At 41.3% G+C, this 22,895-nt stretch overlaps 1 protein-coding gene across 10 annotated transcripts in view; it reads right to left on the bottom strand.

Annotated features, from left to right (window-relative positions):
• Positions 1-22,895, bottom strand: part of LOC147026309 (formin-binding protein 1-like) — a 167,913-nt gene that overhangs the window by 111,149 nt on the left and 33,869 nt on the right. For 6 of the 10 annotated variants that reach the window (XM_085881606.1, XM_085881607.1, XM_085881609.1 and 3 more), the window contains exons 1-2: positions 5,405-5,471; positions 2,675-2,790 (exon numbers count right to left, since the gene is read on the bottom strand). In XM_085881606.1, coding sequence (XP_085737732.1) covers positions 2,675-2,790; positions 5,405-5,461 — 173 coding nt within the window. In that variant the 5' untranslated portion in view covers positions 5,462-5,471. Of the gene's footprint in view, positions 1-2,674; positions 2,791-4,568; positions 4,716-5,404; positions 5,472-7,188; positions 7,212-22,895 lie in introns of those variants that run through there. The other 4 variants (XM_085881613.1, XM_085881608.1, XM_085881612.1 and 1 more) reach the window with 4 other exon arrangements.

The raw sequence follows: 22,895 nt of genomic DNA, 5'->3' as shown, positions 1-22,895 counted from the left end.
GCTTCAGCAGCACAGTCACACTCCCAGCAATGATGCAACAGGCAGCCACAGGCTGCATACTAAATAATAATTTTACATTGCAGGGTAAAATTGCACACCAAATAAGAAAAAGTCATTAAAAAGGAACAAGAATTGAAAGGAACCAAACAAGAGGATGAGATAAAAGGGAATAAGGAAGAGACGTCAGCATGTCCTGATTAGCATTTTCATCGAATGACAATGGTAATAACATGGCAAACATCACAAAGTATTTATACTGAACAATATACATAAGGGGACAAATATACCAATGGGAATAAAATGTCAAGATCAGCATTTCTCTCAAATGTTAACAAACAAGAGACTTGATGGAAACAGGTGCCGACCGCTTAATTACCCCGTGGATTCTAAAGGAACTTCACCACAGCTGAACAAAGGAAATAGAAATGACACTCACTGTAAGATTTAAGCATAACCTGCCTACATTATGGAAGTGTTGCCTTTTTTTTGTGTCACAAATCTTGGAAACTTCCATCTGTCTCATTTGAAAGTCAAATCGAGTATAGCGGGCAGGCATGAACAAATCTGAGCACGTCTCGAGTTGGAAAACATACATGGATGCATATGTAGGATATGTTTTTCAGCAACCTGTGACGACGGCAGTGTTCATACGTAATTCTGTGGTTTGAATCACAAGTGTGCTCCCCATTTCCTCTACCCACAAACCCCTGTGCTTCAAAGCTTTCCCAATTATCTACCCTTCCTTGCCCTCAAGTCCTTCAAGCAGCATCTGTGTGCTCTTGATGCCAATGAACCTTCACCAACATAAAAAAACAATAATCAAGAGCTTTTTCCTCCTACATTGTTGATGTCTCATGGAAGAGCTAGAAAATGCATCACAGGCTGAACAAAAGCATTAGTACAAGAAAGGCAAATAAGCACAGCAGATGAGATTTGAACTGGGGTTCCTAGCAGTACGAGCTATATGCTAAGATGGGAATATCGAACAAGGTAACAATCTTTTTGCATTTACGAAGCTCGAAAGTCATCTTTCTCACACTGCTTTTTTTGTTTTCTTAAAAATGGAATAAACGCAGTACACCCAGAAACCTCAGTTACAGCTACCCTCTCACGGGATTAGAGCAGGCCAGGATGCTGAGGCTGCATTGAGGTCAGGGGGGCAGATAGCAACAGAGCTAGCTGGTCTTTTCAATTTGTGAATTCAGAGTGGGTTGGGGGAAAAGTGTGGGAGAGAAAGAGAAGTTGTAGGGGGAAGTTAGTGTTGCTGGCTTCTCGGCTTCTAGGGGTTAAGGATGTATTGCTTATAAATATTTATATCCATAAGTGCATGTTTAGTGTAAGAGTGAGGTAAAATAGTTGTAATGGAATATGCGTACGTCAAAATTTGTATCCAAAGCTTGTCGCCCCCCCCCCCACCCCTCCTAATGTTTGTGTCTAAAACTGCTTCTGCCATCAACCATTTTTAATGCTTTATCCCGTGTAATCTGTACTTTATGATCATTATAACGAAAGCAGCCTTGCTAATACCACCGAGGCCCAAATATTGGCATGCTTTGGCCATTTTCAAACCTTTGGGGTAAGCCAAGAAGTTTAGTGGCGGGGCCTTGAGTTGATTGACGTCACTTATCCCTGCCCGCTATGTGCTCATGATTTCTAAGCCTTATGCCAGAGATGAAAACTTGTACCCTCAATCTGTTAAAAAAAAATACTGGATGCACTTTAAAAATATAACATATATCAAGTCCCTTGAATTCAAGAAAAAGAAACAAAAACTATCTCGACATGATCACCCACCTCATGACAAAAACGGACCTATAACACAATGTTCAAGAATAAAACAGGAAATGAGGAATGTAAGTAAGGCATATGCAAAATGAATGATTTTTTTCAAACAGCCACACCTCTCATGTCCTTAGACCCATCCTCTTCCAAATCTCCAAAAATCCTTTCAATTTATCCCTCTTCCTCCTCTGCAACTCCCTTACACACTGTCATTCTTCCCACTCTTACACACACACACACACACACACACACACACACACACACACACACACACACACACACACACACACACACACACACACACACACACACACACACACACACACACACATACACGTAGCGGACAAAAAATGGAAGCACCTGGGTAAATGGACACTAAGTAACGGCTTCCACACAGGTGTGGCCCGTTTGTTAATTAAGAAAATAAGATCCCAGCATGCAAAGGGGCATGCATTAAAATGCTGCACAGGCCTGGTTGCCTATAATTAATTATAGTTAGCATCGCTGCAAGAGGAGACCCCGCAATGCCCCCCATCCTCAGAGCATGTGTGGTCGCCCAGTGGTTTGATGAGCTTGACACTGATGTTATCCATACGTCATGGCCTTCTCAGTCACCAGATCTGAACCCAAATGAGCATCAATGGGATATTGTGGAACGACGCCTGAGACGGCGCTTTCCACCTCCATCAAACAGGTGTGAGCTGATTGAAGAATGGTGCCGCATCCCTCCTGCAGAATTCCAGATGACGGTTGACTATTCCACGGCGCATACAGGCCGTGCTGTCCGTACGTGGTGGCCCAACGCTTTATTAAGTGACTTTGCATTGGTGCTTCCATTTTTTTGTCCACTACCTGTACATTCTGGCCTTTGCGAGAAAAGTGCAATTCCCACCGGAGCTGTTTTGCATAGTTGACTTCGACTTCAGCACGGTCTCTCACAAACTTGCAGTACTTCTCCATATAGTCAATTCCCCATTGTGTGTGCTTCTCCACATTGTCGAACTGGTCCTGAAATAAGCACAAACACAAAAGGGTTAGATTATCCACAGCTACAAATGTTTCCACACCTTACTGAAACAAAAGTTTTCTTTGCCGAATGTTCATATGGTGAGTTGCATTAAGACAGTCATGGGAGGGCTGCTCAGCATGTTTGCTTGGGTGGCTTGTGTCTCTGGAAATTATTCAAGCACAGGGAGTACAGAGCACATGTTTGCATAACAGCATGCTTAATTCATTAAAGTGAGATTTGTAGCCACTAAACGCCAGCTGGAACCTTCACAGGACATGCCAACAAGCAAGGGGAAAAAATTACAACTTTTAAAAAGGCAATTCAAAGCCTTTGTCGAATTGTATTATATGTGAAGACCATGAGCAAGCTGAGAATGTGTGAGTGAGTGAGTGAGTGAATGAATGAATGAATTAATTAATTAATGGAGAAGTTACATTTCTTCGAGTTTAAAATTTTTTTCCTTATTTTCATAAACCAAGCACAGAAAAACTTTCAAAATTTAGATTTCTTGACACGAGTAGCCATTTCACAATGGACATTTTCAGGTTGTTCGAACGCATGGGTGACAATGACAAATGAACGAGTGCACGAATTACTAGAACTGCACTCAGTAGAGTGCATATCTCTGCCATGCTGAAGAGTTCACATTTTGTATCCCACTGATAGGCTGAATTAACATCTAATTGATATCAACTGATACTTAAACTAAAATCTAATCGGCTTATTCTTGTCACCTACGCAACTCCTCCACCTTGTTTAGTCATAATCCATCCACAACGTTTGAGATATGCAATGTATCATTTTTGGCCCTATCGCTCAATGATGAAGATCAACTTTAAAAATTTAAAAGGTATCGTATCCGGCTCGTCACAAATATCGAATCCATTCATTCTTGTCACACACCCAACCTGCTCACTCAAGTTTCATCAAATCTGTAAAGAACCTTTTGAGACGTCCTGCTCACAGACAGACAGACAGATAAACAAGCAATCAAGCAAACACAGACAGACAGACAGGGGTGAAGACATAACCTCCATCCATCTATGGTGGTGGAGGTAACAAGTACGTTACAGAACAGTGGACAAATCAATTTTCCATGACAATTTAAAACTCGGGTGATCATGGCATGAGGATATTGCTCAGAAGGAAACACCAACAGGCTGTTTGTTTGTTGGGACACCAAAAAATTCCTTTTTCTTCAAACAAACAGCAATTTGTACAAATCACCCCCCCCCCCACCACACACAAAAAAAAAAAGGGAAAACATTTCCAAATGTCCAAAATTAACAAAGAGAAGCATTAAATTTATGTGTATGTGTGAAAGTTTCATGTCAGGGGTTGACCCAACGCTCGTCTGTAACACTTCTTGCTTCACGCACGAATAAAAGGGATAGACGAGATGTACATTTGAAAACAGCCAAGTAATGGAACTTATGGTAATACAAGAAAAGATTGTATGTATGTATGTATGTATATATATATATATATATATATATATATATATATATATATATATATATATATATATATATATATATAAACAAATGAACACACACACACACACACACACACACACACACACACACACACACACACACACACACACACACTTTTCACGTCTGTTCCTCACAATTCTACTCATTATACAGAACCAATATTCCTAAAACAGGTGACTATTATAATTAAAGGATTGCTGTAAATGATGTTAATTTCACAATATCCTATTTTCAACTTTATTTCAATTGTAAACCTCAAAATATCGAAATAGTTTCTTTACCTAATGTAAGAACCTTAACCTGTAAGTAATTGACCGATTTCCCGACCGCCCGGATCATCAGCTTGGCACCGTTCTTCCTCAAGGTTTCGATCCTTTCAGCCCAGAACCTCTCCAAACGACGGGACTCCGACCTCGGCCGTGGATCCACATCAGTAGATTACCTACATCAACCCGTCAGTGCAATGTCACATCAGTGCACACACGGACAGACATACACCATTACAAAAAGGACAGAAAGATGAAGAAATAAAGAACATTCCAAAAGATCAGATAATATGACAAATCACTGGAAAAAAAAATCAATCAAATCCAGAGCGTAGTTTTTCCTCCACAACAGATCCATCACTGGTTCTAATGTCCTGCTACAGACATTAGAACGAGTCATAGATCCAGGTGGTGCCGATGAAAGGAATATTTTTCAAGGGTAAGCCATCGCTGATTGGTCATAAAACTGCGGAACAGCTTATCTCGGACAAAGCACAGCTGAGTGAACAAGAAGCTGCACAAAACTTGTCAGTGAAAGAGGGAAGAAGTATGGTGACAAAAATAACTCATGCACCACCAGAAATGCTCCGAACATAGGGAAGAGTGCTGGTGCACCAAGCAGATATTCCTGAATGTGGTTGCAAAGTTGGAAGCAGGACAAAGGCTGAATACAATTGACAACAACAGTTAAAATCCTAAGTACCCTCTCCAGACCTCAGAACCACTTTCTCACATGGCAATCACAAGTGAGGTGATCAAAACCAAAACTTAGGAAACAAATCGAAGCTTCTACGACATGTCGCATTGTCCAAGTACAAGAAAGAGATTACACACAGTAGAAGAATTCAAACCGTATGCGCCGGCAGAGAGACGCTGTATGTGAGGCCCATGGTGGAACTCAAACACATCAATGTGACCAAAGAATTCCACCCAAACTGATGAAATACAAAATTTGTTTTTACTTTCCAAGGGTAGCTTTATCAGCAGTTATATTATGGAATAACATATTTATAAAAAATAATACCGAGAAAGAACAACAACAACAACAACAACAACAACAACAACAACAAAAAAACATGTTCAACACCACAACAGGTTAGCACAGTCAAAGTGGTTTTGGAATTTTCCAAAAAATGGAAAAAGTTGAGATGAAGCAAAAAGATAACCTCACCATTTACCAGTGGAGAAAGGATGTGCACCAAAATGGCGTGGTCAGCAAGAGAGGCACGGCGAATATATGTCAGCCTTTCAAAACACCAAGTCTCTGTCGTCAACGCATCAGTGGACAACCGACTTTTACCGTAACCCCATTCAGTCATTACAGCAATTGCAAAATAGTAGTCGTGCCAGCATTAAAGCATGACCTTATCATGGCTCACATGAATGCGTTAACCACGAGCTCGATATTCGCAGGAAATAAAAGAAAACCAACAGAAAGGAAACATTCTTAAGCTCGTAACTGTTGTGCCAAAAAACAGTGATCCTGAAGAATAAACTAAAAATGCCAGACACACAAAGGGGCATTTTGAACCTCCATGGGAACACCAAATGGATCTGACACTAACTGTGGGTGTGTAAGAGGATAAAGGTCTCATTGTGCAGTTTTATTCCTCCGGTTGGTGCCTCTGACCTATCGAAGAGTTTCTACAGAGTTGTAAAATGGAAAAAAAAATAAATAAAACGTCAGTTGTGACCGCCGACAAAGTATTACGCGACGAGAGAGTAGAAGTCGTGATATTTGAGTGCGTCAAAAGTGTTCATCTGGCAATTGTAGGACACTGGTAGAGTATCCATCCAAAGGGTAATCTTGTTCAAAGCATGCAACATGTTCTTCTGACACATACCATTATTTGGTTGGTGGATATGCAAAAAATAATAATAAATAACCTGGGTTACATGCAGAAAGCAAAAACATACCTAGTGCTTATTATTCAAAACACCTCACTGCACTGGAAAATGTGAGGACAGCAATATTGTACTGTAAATTATGGTCTTGTAATACCCTCCCCCACCTGGAGGTGGCTCTCTAAAGAATACACATTTATCGAGAGAATTTGCATCCCTGCCTTCCCCTCCCCCAAAGGCCAAAGACCATCGGCAATGATAAAAACACCCCCTATACATTAAATGGGGTTATGCTGACCCTAGGTAGCAAGTCTGGATGTAATCAGCACAAAACTGTAGGAGCAGTAGCGCGATAAACAAATGCACACACAAACACCAGTCGGTGAATTATAGTACAGATAATAAAGGATACGAAGTTGTTTTGTGGACAAACAAAAACATTGATGTATCCTTAGGTTTGGCTATAGGGTGAAGCACATGCAAAGGCATCCAACAATAGAGACCAGGTCCAATGAAAGGATGTCAGAGATTCGAAGCCAACGATTAGTTTTAAGGTTCTGCCTTACAAGAGTGTTCCTTACAACTGAGCTAAATCGGCACATTGTTCACAAATTATGGAAGCCTGCTACTTGACTGCAGGTAGAAACAGGAAAAGCAATTGAAAACAAAGAGGATGGGGAAGTGGGGGGGATCTTGTGTCAAGACTTGGACATTCTACAGGTGCAAAAATGGAAATATAATACGAGGTCATAGAAATGTAATGAACTACAGATGAAAAGACGAAGTTTACCGAGCATGGGTTTGAATCGTGACCGCACTATGCTGGTGTTTCACATGCAGCATGAGGCATCGGCGTGTGCACCGTCCATGGGAAGGATGTTATGTCAGAGGAGCCGTATGCCAGCATTAGTCATTGGCGGCCATTAAAGATCTTGTGGCATGTTTCACGAAGAGTAGTTGAGTTGTGGCCAGCACTCTGAACAGATTCCAAATTCCTGCCACCTTCAGTAGGTCAGGCATGGCCAGCCGGTTCATGAAGACTCGGGCCAAAAGTTTTCCTGGACAGACCCCACAAGGTCAGAATAATTAGGGCTGTTAAACAATTAGAGGAGGAGAACCTGCCCGGTGCGCTAGGTTTGCTTAAAAGAAAGAGTGTATAACTGCACGAGACATGTTTTCGCTTTGCAATGCATCGAGCTTAAACTTCTTCTCGAAAGGATCTTCATTTTCATTCTACACACGTGTTGAGCTGCAGAATTGCTTGCACCACAATCCTAACTCTTACCCTGTTGTTACATTTTGTGTGGGTGGTGCCAGGCCAGTACTGTTCTGGAATTTTCCTTAACGGCTATTACACATTGCCCTCGGTTTTGGCCAAACGAAAACCGAGTGCTTTAATCGTATTCACATTTTTGGTATACGTGCACACTACACATGAATGATGACCAAGTCTGACGATAGACTACAGAGCATCACACTGGTACGCACAGAGGCAGGTGAAAATGATCCCAAACGGCTACACTTATCAAACTAATTAAATACTTTCTTTATGGTATCTGAGATCATTATCATTACCAATCACCTCTCAAATAATGAATACTTCCACATTGCACTCAGGTTTATAATTACCTCCGCCACTGAACGTGAAGGAGGCTATGTTTTCACCCCCATCTGTCTATTTGTTCGCCTGGCTGTTTGTTTGTTTGCGTGCAGGATATCTCAAAAAGTTGTGGATAGACCTGGATGAAATTTGGTGGGCAGGTTGGGTGTGTGACAAGAACGAACTGATTAGATTTTCGTGAAGATCCGGATCCGGATCCGACTACGAAAATTTTTCAAGTGAGTCTTCACCATTGAGAGATTGGGCTAAAAACGATATATAGCATGATATCTCAAAAAGTTGTGGATGGATTCAGATGAAACTTAGTGGACAGGTTAGGTGTTTGATAATGACGAACTGATTCGACTTTGGTGAAGATCCAAACCGGATATGAGAATTATTTAATTTTAAAGTGATCCTTCACCATTGAGAGATAGGGCCAAAAACTATGTAGTAATGTATGCATGATATTTCAAAAATGTATTGGGCCCAAAATATGTTCTCGTGGATCAGGCATTACATGGCAGAGGTATGCGCTCCACCTAGTGCCCTTCAAGTTGTTTAAGTGTAATGAGTATGAATAAATGATCCCTTTAATGAATGATGAAAAGTAATTCATGCAATAATGATCGTCACAAAGCAGAAGAGATTCGCTCATCTTCTGGGCCTTCTTCCAGTATTCTGGCACTGATTTGGGACCAGGTAGCCAGTACAGAGCCAAGAGGCATTTGCATTGACAGGCTGTAAATGCCATGCTGTTGGAAGCCAGACTCGGTGGCATAATGGTTGAAGCGTCCGCTCTGGGTCTGGGTGTTCAGCGGTTCGAAACCTGGCTAAGTCACACCGAATACTTTAAAAATCGTACGTGCTGCTCCTTTGGCCTGAGTGAGTCTTTTAAAGGCATAGACAAGCAGCCATAGATTGGCAACCATTGCATAGCCTTGATGGGCCTAATAGCCTCCTGCATTGAAGTTCCTTTAAAGGGAGTTCATATTTATAGTGTAGTGGCCAGGGCTGAAAAGGGCTCGAATTTAGGAGATACCCCTGCCGGATGTATAACAAGCTGAAACCGGTCTCATTTGAACCATATGGATGTCTAGTATTTGAAAACTGAGGTTATAGTTGTTGAAATTCTGCACAACATGGTGAATTAACCCCTTGAGTGCAGGAACATAAGAGAAAATGCCCATTTTCAATCATTCATTATTTACTTCAATAAGCATAAAATACATGTAGAATGGTTGAATATTTCAGGGTATTTCTATATATTGGACATGTTTTAAGATATTTCAGGGGGTTTTAGGCTTCTAATCGGGTTAAGGACCCACAAAATACCCCCAATTTTGGCAGTTTTTGTGCAATTTTTGCAAAAACTTGTACATTTTCTCTTATTAAATGCCCAATATATGTTTTAAAAGTTCCAAATTTGATTATTTTCATCAGGCAGGGTGTCTCATTAAAGAATATGTCAGTGAAACTATGATAGAATGTTCACAACCAGGTAAATTAACCCTTTCTCTGACATGTGCGCGGTTCGAGTGAAAATTCTCATTTTTCTAAAATCGGCATCTTTTATGCAAAAATGAACTGTTATCATGGAAAACTATGGAAAATATCGCGGTTACTATTAGAAATTGATATTATGCAAGGTATTTCATGGACTTTTATGCTGCCAAGGGGTAAAAGACCCCTGGAATACCTCCAAATCGGCATTTTTTTTTTTTTTACTAATTTTATGCGACAATTGCCTCTTTTTTCGCATGATATTGTCATTACATGTTATAACAGTCCTAAGTCTGATTTGATGAACCAGTCAGATTGTCTCGTGAATGAAATTGCAGTTGAACCCGGATAAAAAGATTCACACCTTTGAGAAAATCTATTCAATATGTTTATATTGTTGCACTTTGAAACCCACTCATGAATCTTTCAATACTGATCACATCTGAAATCAGCTGGCCATGCATCTAAATATCGAATTTTCGCATTTTCATTTTCCTGTTGTATGACATTACTGTGATTGTTGCAATCAGTGCAACTACGTATGTCAATACACTCTAGTCCTGCAAGGACACAAGGGCACATCCTCCCGTTTTCACAGTTTTTGTCAGTGCAGTGGAGGTGTGTTAAGTCTCGAACCTCAGCTGGAGTGGAATCTTGAGTATACATAGTCTGGGTAATTCCACCACCTTCACAAGCGGACCAGCCATGACCAACTGGTGATATAAATGGTGGGTGAGCAACGTGGCTGTCACACCAAATCTTGGTTTGATACTTGGCCAGTAGGATGTGCTGCTTGAATGCATCCTCGGTTGGGGGAAGCATAGATGCTGGCTTGTCTGTGGTCGTGGCTAAATGGAAACATATATCATTCAATGAATCCAAGTCTTTGCCTTTTTTGCCATACATCAGAAGCACAAACTTCCATGACAATGAAACACAAGTGTCTATATCAGCCTCATGAAATCCTTTAATATCTGACAATGCTTGTGCATTCTTGATCAGTGAAGAATAAGCTGTTCGCTTCCCAATTCTGTTGAAAACACATGTGGTGTCACACCCAGTGATAGCGTGTATGGCAGGGAGACACTCACAAACAGTTGGTCCTCACTGAGTAACTATCTCATGGACTGGAATGTATCTCTCCTTTCCAGAATGCCCAGCATATGTGTATTCCTTGTCAGTCAGCTGTTTTCTACTAGAATAGTAGATCAACAGTTCCAGGACATCCGTGTCATCACAGCGAACAATGACCCTTGAATGGTCACGTGAAAGACTGACGGCATGGAGGATTATCCTAGTATCCGCTTCCTCCTGTGTACTCTGAAGAGAGTCAATGGATGAGACTCCGAGTGGTTGTACTTCTTTCACCAGCTTGCCATCATGGAAACCACCGGCCAGAATAATCGATTTCTCGTTTGGTAATTGTCCAATATATGTTGAGAGATGAAGTTTGCTAGGCTGGACTTGTTGCCTCCACTTTTCAGAAACTGGCGGCAGTTTGGAACCTGTCTGCCTCCTTGAATCTGGTATGTTAGTACCATGTTGTTGGCATCCCTCCGCTGCCTTTCGGATGATTTGATTGATGTCTCGACGTCATAGCGATCAAAAATTACTGTAATGCTACCGATATCCAATGAAGGATTCCTGAAAAGTCGTAATAGTCGTTTCTGAACTATTGTAGCTAAATCTTGGAATGTTGAGAAGTGATTTTCATCCAAACTCTGAATCATAGCCATCCCATCAATTATGTATGCGGATGATGTGGGTTCAGGTATTGCCGAGATTTGTGGCAGCTCTGCTAGAACGTCCGCACAATTTGCCTCAAGTTTCTTGGTAAGGTCAGCTTTTGCAATTTTCCTCATCGACTCATCTTCATGGAAGAGTGCTGGTGGCACGGCGGCCAGTTCGTAACAAAGTACCTTCCTCAAATCGACATTATGACTCTGTGAGACAGCCAATAGCCGCCTGAACAACACCTCAGTATCAATGATCAGCTTCTGGTCCTTGTCATTGGCGAGTGCCTTCTTCATATCTGAAAATGTCAACAGTTTCTTTCTTCAAGGGGTCCCAGAAACTCTTAGAATATTCGGTCCCAATTCTTTCTTTGACGAAGTCCTCATAGGCTGCTTTTCCTTTTTCTGGAATACACTTCAGAGAATTCTCAACTTCTTGAGATGCCATTTGACCGGTGGTGATGTTTAGAAGCGATTCTGGTCCCTCATCTAAATTAAATGGATTTTGACACTGGCTGACAATGTATTCTTTCATGTTCTTCAGATCGTTTTTGTCCTTGTTCATGCATGCATTTCGAAGCTCCTCATGAAGGTTTGCTTTTGAACCAGATTGGCAAAGGCCTTTGAAAGACTCCGAGTATTCCCCAGTGACATGTCGTGTCATCAGCCAGCGCAGAAGTGCCCCTTTACGAAGGGTGAAGCCGATGATGCCTCCTCGACTCTTCGCTTCTTGATTTATAGTTTGTTCCAGGGCTTGGTCAGTTGGCACACGATTAAATGTTCTATGTGGGGATCTTCGCACAACAAATCCACCTTGCATCATGTGTTCATACATTCTTGGCTGAGTTTGTTCCAACTGCTTCATTTCTGCAATATACGCTGGAGTGTAGCGAGCACAGTTGATGCATCCTGCAGCATATAGTTTCATTAATCCTCTGATCTTGTACTATGAAAACAACTTTGGTTTTCTTTTTAAGATCCTACCTGTTCAATGGGCCTAATTTGACCAATACAATGAGTGATGATCCTCTTCTTGAGGTCAGTGTCTTGAAGTTGATAAGAAGATTTGACATGTGTGAGCCATGCATGACAGAGGCACAGGTGTCATGATGCCAAAAACAAAAGATCAGCAGCAGCAATGCCACCTATGGTGTCTTGGTTGAACTTGTAATATAATCATGGGAGAAAATTTCAACTGTTATTATCATTATTAATTGTATTTATTTACAGTACATATGCTACATGTGGGAGTATTTTGGAGTCCTTTTAATCCCCTGCTCATGACAAACTGCACAGAATATCTCAAAACATATGAAATACCATCGAAAATTACAATGTAATGAGTTTGGCCCGAAATCGTTAAAAAATGCCAAATTAGTGGTATTCCGGAGGGTCTTTTACCCCTTGGCAGCATAAAAGTCCATGAAATACCTTGCATAATATCAATTTCTAATAGTAACCCTGATATTTTCCATAGTTTTCCATGAAAACAGTTCATTTTTGCATAAAAGATGCCGATTTCAGAAAAATAAGAATTTTCACTCGAACTGCGCACATGTCAGAGAAAGGGTTAATTTACCTGGTTGTGAACATTCTATCATAGTTTAACTGACATATTCTTTAATGAGACACCCTGCCTGATGAAAATAATCAAATTTGGCACTTTTAAAACATATATTGGGCATTTAAGAGAAAACGTACAAGTTTTTGCCAAAATTGGGGGTATTTTGTGGGTCCTTAACCCCCCCCAGGAGCATAAAACCCCCTGAAATATCTTAAAACGTGTCCATTACATAGAAATACCCTGAACTATTCAACCATTCTACATGTATTTTATGCTTATTGAAGTAAATAATGAATTATTTAAAATGGCCATTTTTTTCTTTTGTTCCTGCACTCAAGGAGTTAATTCACCATGTTGTGCAGAATTTCAACAACTACAACCTCAGTTTTCGAAAACTAGGCATCAATACGGTTCAAATGAGACCGGTTTCAGCTGGTTATACCACCGGTAGGGGTCGACTCATTTTTCTCGGTCTCGGCCACTACACTATTAAACAAGGCAATTACACCACAGTTGTGCAGTGAATGCATGCCCCCCCCCCCTCGCTGACGACACATAAAGAAGCACATGATTACAATCCAAAAATGAGCCAGAAATAAGTGGGTTGCTCCATTGCTTCTCCAAAGAACATTGAGTAAATGTGAAAGAAACCATGGTACAGCACTACACAACCATACTTGATCTTCAGCAAGATATCTGAATATCTTCACAAGGCCTGTTCTGAAAATAATCTTTGAAATAATTGAAGGACTATAAATTACATTGAAGTCTTAAATTAACCCAAGTCTTCAGTTTACTGTCATCATGAAGTGTATGCAAAAAAAAGTGTTGGTGAAATATTTTTTGATGGCAAATCCAATGTTTAAAATGGGAAATGAAAGAGAAATAAACTGAGGACGACAAGATAATAAGCATCGGAGGTCTTGACAATGTGGGGAAATGCATCAAATCAGAATGGCAAAGAAAAACAAACAAGACATCGATTAACGATACATACCCTTACCAGGACATGTAGATTACAGTAGATCTGAGAACCATTGTGGAATGACTGACTGAGATAGCTGGCTTGCTTGGACATAAAACACATTTAAGGGGAAAAAAAAACAAATACAAAGTAAAAGTTGACAAATGCGTCAGTAGATATGTCTCCGCCGACGTTATGACAATCCTTAAGTGTCAAGAATGGTTAAAACCTCATGCAGTTCATAAGTTATTGCAGGAACACTGATTTTCAATTAAAGGCCACTTGACCTTGGGCCTTTGATATTTTGAACTCAGAATGTAAACAGTTCATCTATATATATATATATATATATATATATATATATATATATATATATATATATATATATATATATATATATATATATATATATATATATATATATATATATATATATATATTACAGTCCATAGTCCATGCAAAGTTTGGTCAAAATCCCTTTAGCAGTTCACAAATTATCATGGTAATGAAAACTTGCTGCTTTCAGCTAAAGTTCACATGACCTTTGACACATTGAACGCAAACTCGAATCTGTTCCTCTTTGCATCATAATCCCCTTTAGCAGTTCATAAGTTATCGTGGCAACGAAAATTGATCAGGGACAGATGCAAGCACGGGCGAACGGACACACGGACGGACAGCCGAACAGACAACCCGATAACATAATGCTTCTGGCACCTTCGGCATTAAACATAATAATAATAATAATAATAATAATAATAATAATAATAATAATAAAAAAATCAACTTATGGTTGAATTATACATCCGAAAATGTTATCGTTAAATTAGACAACCTAATCAAACTGTGCGCAAAACGACCTGGGCATGCGAATCAAGCCTTGCCTGGAAATCAGCAAACATTACCACCCTGCATAAAAAGGTGCAAAAACAGATCCCTGCAACTACAGACCAATCAGACTTCTCCCAATCATCAGCAAGGTTATGGAATCCATCATCGCTTCAGACATGAAATCCTTCCTCTTCTCCAATGGCCTGATTTCCGATCATAAATTTGGTTTCACACCAGGTCACTCTACCCTGAATATGCTGCTTCTGCTCTCCCAACAATGGATGGAGGTCCTCAATGCCGGACATGAAATCAGAGCCATATCCCTCGACATATCACGTGCTTTTGACACGGTCTGGCACCCACCCTGCTCACAAAACTCTCTTCCTATGGTATCCAAGGCCATCTCCAGTCATGGCTCACAGACTTCCTCTCCTGTTACAGCCAACATGTGACCCTAAATGGAGTTTTTTCATGCCCTCTATATGTCCAGGCTGGAGTTCCTCAAGGCAGCGTTCGGGGCCCTGTTCTTTTTCTGGTTTTCATCAATGATCTCTCCGACTCTCTCGGCTTCACACTGTGGAAACCAAGGCATTTCAGATCACTGGCATCTCCGCGATGAGGCTGAGTCTTTTGGCCTCTCACTCTCTCACCGCAGGCAGGTCGGTGGTCTTTCTTTCTTCTACTGTCTCCTCTCTGGTCTCGACCCCCCTGCTGTGTCTGCGATTTGTCCCCACCATATTTCTGCAGGGCGCTCAGTCCTCCAACAATCTGCTTCTGGTAAAACTACCAAATTCACGAATCACTGCTCACTTTCACTCTTTCATTCCTCTTTTTTCCTGCCTTTGGAATAAACTCCCTCACTCTTTTCAATTCCATTCTTCCCTCCAGGCCTTCAAAACAGCTGTTCACCACCACCTCTTATCATCCCCCATCCAAATCCTCGATCTTTTCTACCCCCGTTAATCCACCCCAAACCCACCTCCTTCAAATTCCCTGCTTTCCTTCCTGAAAGTCCCTGGAATGTCCATCTTATATACCCCATGTTCCCCGCCCCATCCCTTCCCCTTCCACAGATCTCCTAATATCTCTGTTCCCTACTGTTTTGTCCTTCCCCTACTCCCACCCCTCTTGTCTCATGCCCCCCTTGCTGTGTGTTGTGTGTTGTGTGTTATCTCTCATTCGAGCCTCTTGACAAGGTATACAAGAAAAAGAAAAAGAAAAAGAAAAAGAAAAAGAAAAAGAAAAAAAGCCCATATACCTTGCAGCACACCTGACCAAGTGACTGTGGGATCAACTGGTGTGTCCAGAGATGCTGCAGAAAATGTGTGCATTTTATACTTGTTATAGTTAAATTAAGCCAATTAGTTTCAATTTCAGCTAATTCAGACAAAAAAATATGGAGAAAGCTTTTAACTGCAAAGTGTTGCCTGGCTACATAGACTGTGTTGGATCGAAAAATGAGTGATCTATATCAAAGTAGATCTGTGTCTGTACTTACACACTGACAGACAGACAGACAGACAGACAGAGATTACAATAACGTCTCCCATCCTTTTTGGAATAGTTGAGGCCAACAAACTATTTGTGAAGTAAATAGATAAGACAGACATTAGAGGTTTAAAAACCTTTCTGAGTGAGTGTTAATTTCAACAAACATTTGAAAAATAGATGAACAGTTCAGAGGAGCCATCAAAATATTATGCAATTAAAATGATGGGGAAATTATACTCCCCCATTCGGTATGCATAACAGAGGTATAATCATATCCCCACAACCACTCACATCCCCAACCCCCCCCCCCTGCCTGCCACTCAACCCCCATTCCGGGAACAATACCTGCAACTCAGCTGGTGCAAAATTTTATATCTGTACTCAGCACAAATAGAACTTTGTGGCACGGAACATACTGTTATACCAAAAGAAGAAGTGAAGAAAAAGAATGACGTTATTCGTGACGACAGTCATTCGTACACATGCATGTACAAGTCAACAACCCTCCCTCCCACCCACCTTGTTCACAATAAATACATATATGCAACAAACAGTGAGATACGTCTCTGCCTCCCACTCCATCTCCATTTTGTGTGGAAGCAATATTTAGTTCATCCCATTCAAAGGATGGCCTGGAGGTACACACACTCGCCTCTAAGTTGTCTAGCCGAGGTTTGAATCCCGACCCAGCTATAAACCGTCATCGCGGTGTTTTCACAGACAGGGCAATTGATCAATGTGCGTGCTGTCCCGTGGATGGACGTTAAACGGGATTCCCCTCTGCTGCAATTATTTGGTGGACGTTAAAGATCCAATGGTGTACTTTGTGAAGAGTAGGCGATCTATCGCCGGCACCATGACCAAAATAAAAAAATCCTGCCCCAATCAGCAGAGGGCATTGCATCAGCGGCACAGCTGCGCCCTCAGCCAATGATGCTACTCCACAGCCTTGTGCTACATAGGAATTAAGAATATCAGCAACAGCTATTGTGGGCCGGGGTTCGGTGGCGATAAACGACCACGAGGTGGAGCAGTGGAGTCGTCTCCCACCAAACACCCGGAATTTTGGTCGCGACTCTCAGATAAGTCCGAGAGTTCACGTGTCCCTTAGCGGACCGTGGTCGCCAATATTTTGATGGCGTGGGGGTAGGGTTAATTGCCTAATTTCAATATACCTAAATACCCACATCGTCCAACTCCTGGGGAAAACCACACCCTCGACCGACTTTGTCCGAATCGAGTCGCTATGACCGACTCGGATCCGGCGTAACCCAGTGGAAGTTACCAAAGCCACGCTGGACCAAATGAACAACATACGGCATGAACGGCCTTACTAATCCTCAATACGCACCTTGCTAGGCCAATGGAGGAAAGCACAGAAAACGAGCTGGTCCATTTAACGAGGGTTTATTTTACAAAGAATAATCGGGGAAGGGAACACAGAGCAGAGTTATCACGAATAAAAGGCAGGCAATGTACAATGAGCAAAAGCACTTAACAATCCGCCGGGCCGGGGTACCTGTCCCGCTTCGTGCGGTCACACCAACTCGAACTACCACGGTGGGACTCGAACCCACGACCCGAAGTCCACGAACACGACCGTCTGCAGAGCCCTCGTCGACAACCACTCACTGGCTTTGGATGCCAGGTTGGAAATGTCTGAATTGAAATGTCCTTTCGCACAAGAAATATCTCACACACGATGACAGGCTGCTCGGCAATCGCCACGATCTCCTCTCTGCCGAACCCTCGTCGTGACAACCACTCTACCCTTCTGAGGTGGGAGGGGTCTCTTCTCCTTGCCACTCGCCTCCTGATTGGACGAGGGGTTGTCGGATGACTCGTGGTCACCTCGCGATTGGCTGGGGCGTGCTTGTCATGCTCGCCCTTCGCTCATTCACTGGAGGAAACATCCATGCCCTGCCTTGGGGTGAGGCCTCGATCTGAGGCGATGGAGGCTCCGCCCATGCCTTCAGCCAAAAACACGTGGGCAATGGCGACTGGGTCGAGTGAGGGAAGGTGGCGTTGTTGTAGTGGATGTAGTAGTAGCTGTTGTAAAAACCTAACAAAAAATAACTCGTAGCGCACACACGAAATTCCCATAAGACAGAAGGGGATGGATTCTGACTATAAACACATACTTATCGAAATAACTGAGCTACGGGGACCGCTGTCTGTCTGTGTGCAATGGCTTCCAAATCCGTAACACTATTACATATGCCGCAAGGATCAGCATCTCATGAACGCATCATCTAAAATGCTGGGAAATGATGAGTCACCTTGATTTATGATTCAAGGAATGACCAAAAATGATAATTTCAAAAGAAGCCGCCATCAAAATTCAAAAATTCTGAAGCATCTGGTGTTATATAACATAGCATGCACTGAAGATGAACTCTCTCAGCACATCTGCTTTGGCATTATGGCAGGATGCAATGGGATGGGCCAAGCGGGCGCGGAGAACGTTGGCGTCAATGACGAGCAAAGCCAAGAGCAAGAGAATCCAAGCTTAGCCAAACATGAATCCTCCCCGAATGCTGGACGGCATTCTCCGTTAAAGATGGCCTGCATTATATCTCAGTCACAGGATTCTAGATTCCAGATGTATGTATCTATATCCTCATCATTATAGTTACAGTGCATTTAAAGTAAATTGCACAGCAATTTAAAGTAAATTGCTGTGCACAATAATCTAACATTAATGGGTAATCTAATTAACTTTGTGTTCGTTTCTTAGAAATAGATCGATCGGCATGTGTCAATACATGGTTTCACATGCTCTGTGTTAACCCTGTATCCATGCAGAAAATGTTTTGACACTGCTTTCACCTCTTCACTCCACTCCACAACCCAAAATGCAAAAGGTCATTCCTGCAAACACCGTTCGCCGAGAAGATGCTTACATTGGAAGAGAAACATCTCCCAGGCTGTGTGACATTTCCCTGATGTACCCGAATACAGCTGCTTCCAAAATCCAACAAAGAAAGCTGAACAAAAGACAATCTAATTGTGCAAAAGGCCGTTTGCCATACGTGCGATTGCAGTGTGTCTGGGCTAAACCGAGTAAGCAAAGGCGTTACCAGTCAACGTCATTTGGACTCCAAAGCGCCAAGTCGTGTTTTTAAGCGGACAACACAATTAACCTTTCAGAGGTCCATGAAATAATTTAAATTGACAGATTAACTTAAGCCTTTCCCTTCACTGGGAACGGATATTTTTACTACTTATTAATAAAGCTTCCTTGAATAAAGCAATCATACACCTGCATCACAAGTACAAAACATTGGCAATAGCAATTAGAACATACAAAGTGAAGTTGTTGACCCTGACCACCAAATATGCCAAACAGAAAATGAAGCTAATACCTTTAGTTTTATAACTTCAGCACAGACTTCACCCAGAAGCCAAGGAAACACAGAGAGATAGTCATTAAAGAGTGGCACAATACACAAAGGGGCTTACTGTGGATCATAGCCAAAACTCATTACAACCCACAATTCCATTGATGGTACCCAAAAGCACTGAACAATAACCAATCTGTGCACGTTGTCTACTGCAAATCCAATAAAGCGTTTAAAATTTATTCACCGAGGTAAATATCAATAAGCTCACTGCACAAACCTAGTCTTGTAGCACAAAAAAAAAATCCTGACCTCCACTTTTACTTTCAGCAATCGGCACTGTCCATACTCATTCACATCTTCCATCCTTCGTGCATCAATCAAGATCGTTACAAAGCTGATTGGCCACTTATTGAAGCAATGCATTTGTATCAATTTTCATTTGGTGAGTGGGAATAACAATTGACCAATTATTGCATGACATGGACCCGTGCGCGCGCACACACACACACACACACACACACACACACACACACACACACACACACACACACACACACACACACACACACACCTTCAACTAATATGACCGATGTGCTTCGAGATTTTAAATAAAATCCATGCTCAAGGTCACATGCCTGAATTGAAGGGGAAATAAAAAAACACTATGTCATTTTCCAACACAATAAAGTTTTCAACAACCTTGATAAAATGACGACTTTGGAGTTCATACAAAGTGGATAACTAACATTCCGAGAGGATCTGTTATCCATTACTAAAGCTGAAGAAGAGATGTGACATGTTTCTTCTGTCAAAAGGAGGTCACAACAAAACAAAAGTGGCGGCCTTCAAACTTTTTGCGACCTCCATTGCAAGGTGGTGGGCAAGGTGAGCAAAAATCTAGGATCCATGGATTATATAGCTTCATTCAGATGTGACAACCTGATGTTGATGTATTTAGAGTAAATGTGGTTCAGTGGTACTGCGGTTAAAGCATTCCCTCTGAGTCTGAGAGGTTGGCAAGCTCCATGCTAACCCTTGTCAAGTCATTGCAAAGATTTAATTTTTTTAAATGGTACGAACCGCTCATTTGATGCTCTAAGATTTGAAGTACAGAGTACGGACAAATCCCATGAATTCGCATTCCAGGGATGGAAGGTGGAGGCAGGTGAGATTATATTTTCTGAAAATGGCATGCTGACTGCAGAGATAACCAGAGAGTTGGTGTCAAAGCCACCCAATGTTCGCCTGTTTATACATTTATCGTTTTTAAAAGACGTCTAATAATATTTTTTTATAAAGCATTGCAGTGAAGTCTGATCCAAATAATTTTAAAGCAACATATGTATTTGTATATTGTAATCAGTAAAAAATAGCGTGGTAGATAAAAACATTAGAAAGGAAATAACTTGCACCAAAAACTTTAACATTTTCACGCTCACACTGACGCTGACGCTGACGCCGGGGGTATCGCTATAGCTCTCTGTTCTTCGAACAGGCGATCTAAAAACTACATCACAACATGGCACTGCCGGGACCGGGGAAGTTACTTCCACCGAGGAAACAACTGCATTTGTCCGAAGTCAAGTCCTGGTGTTATCTGGTATCACTCTGCATATGAGTGTGTGATTTGTGTTTGACAGCTCTTCGATGCGTCTTTGAAACTGTACAGCAAAAAGTGAGGTTTGGACATGTTGGAAGAAAGAGACAGGGATAGCAAGGCAAAACGCAAGCACTTACATACCGGTACAGTATACGATTTATCTTGAACCTTGTGGATTTGTAGAAAATGTGGAAATGACAGCCCTCCAGTCCCTTCCTTTTTTACGATTGTGCTCGATTTCAGAATAAAAAAATATCACATTTTCACATTTAATCCAAATCTTAATATCATTGGGTCAGCACAGCATGCTCCATACACTAAGCATCCATCCATCCATTGGGACCATGCTCTGTGCAGAGTGTTGATGCTGCATAAGCAGTCTCCTGGGCTATTGGGCACAATACTGGACAGGTCACCCTCCAACACAGGATACCGCAGTCTGCCCACCACCATAACCATTAAGCCAACACCAGACACACTAAGCATGCCTGTAAAAAAAACTGCAATAGTCACCAGCTAGTTTGCTTTAATGAACACAATGTCAAGCAGCATTACGCAAAGCAAATTTATGATGAGGATGCTTTGGAAGGAAGAAGTACATTGTAATGCCAAAATAAATAAACGTTGAGAATGTTTAAAGAATGTACCTGACCTTGTCTCAAAAATGTTCAGTTTTGGTCAATATTATATTGATTGGATTAGTTTAAAACATACATCTTGTTGAAATATTTGAATGATCTAAAAATGGTGGATCTTTGCTCGACTCATTCCAGGATAAGATACAAAGGTATAATATGGGGTGTAATGACTGTCACTCATCTGTCCGATGAAACCATTAACATACGTGGATTTTGTTAATGGCATCGCAAAGCAAACTAGAGGGAAGTCGATGGCATGCCATCGCAAATCCCCACGTTTTCCACCTTAAGCAAAGTTGAAAGATGGCAAACAGTTCCACCAGAAATGACCCAATATCAAATTTTGAGTTTAAAAAATATATTAATTTTTTCCTTTGACCACTGCGATCCCAAGCTATGAACCAAGAGTCAAATCCTGAAAATCTTTACATATTTCATGCTCAACCAATGCCAAATGCATTTACAAAGTTTAATTTAAGTGTTCAAAAATGTTCTCGCAACTGCTTCTTTTTTTCCAATAGTTTAAGGTATTTAACCTTTTAACCATTCCCCAGGGGGTGAGGCCAAAAATGATACTGCTCTCGCACCTTCGTGCCATGCAGTGATCATCGCTACGAAGTTTGGTGAATTTCTGCACAACCGTTTAGGAGGAGATCGAGTGATGGCCAGATGGACAGACAGATAGACACAGACAGAAAGATCGTCAGACTGAGAGACAGAGCCGATTACAATATCCCCCGATTTTTTTTGAGAAGCATGGGGGTTATAAAAAGGAAATTTCTGCTGTATTAAGTAACAGATCTCTATAATTCACCACATGTGTGTAGTACAATATTATGGGAATGCTGATCAGGGTGTGATCCATCCCCATGGGTCAAAACGACGTTTTTGTTTGACGATTACTTTCCATTTTTGTGTGCACACAGCAACAATAAAGAAAATGACAAAAGATTAGGCGTGAACAAGAATTCTCAAACCATACTTGTCCGACCAATTTTATGTCAGACACACCTATCAAGACACAGAGAGACACAACCACACAAACGAAGTCCGATTTTTGTTTTTTCAAGCACAATTGAGGAAGGTAATGAGACATAATGGTAGTTCAGTATTAATGTTCAACTTTGACTCAACAAGGTGTGTCAAGGGAAAAGGAAAACCCAGACATACAACATAGGCACTGCCATGCACGGCACTGTCTCATAATAATGGCTCAGCATAAGCATCAT

This window comes from Eptatretus burgeri, chromosome 5, assembly GCF_056783735.1.
Source record: "Eptatretus burgeri isolate ZD-2024b chromosome 5, Ebu_testis_v1, whole genome shotgun sequence".
Lineage (NCBI taxonomy): Eukaryota > Metazoa > Chordata > Myxini > Myxiniformes > Myxinidae > Eptatretus > Eptatretus burgeri.
Note: the sequence above shows the minus strand (reverse complement) of the source record. Positions and strands in the feature narration are given on the sequence as shown.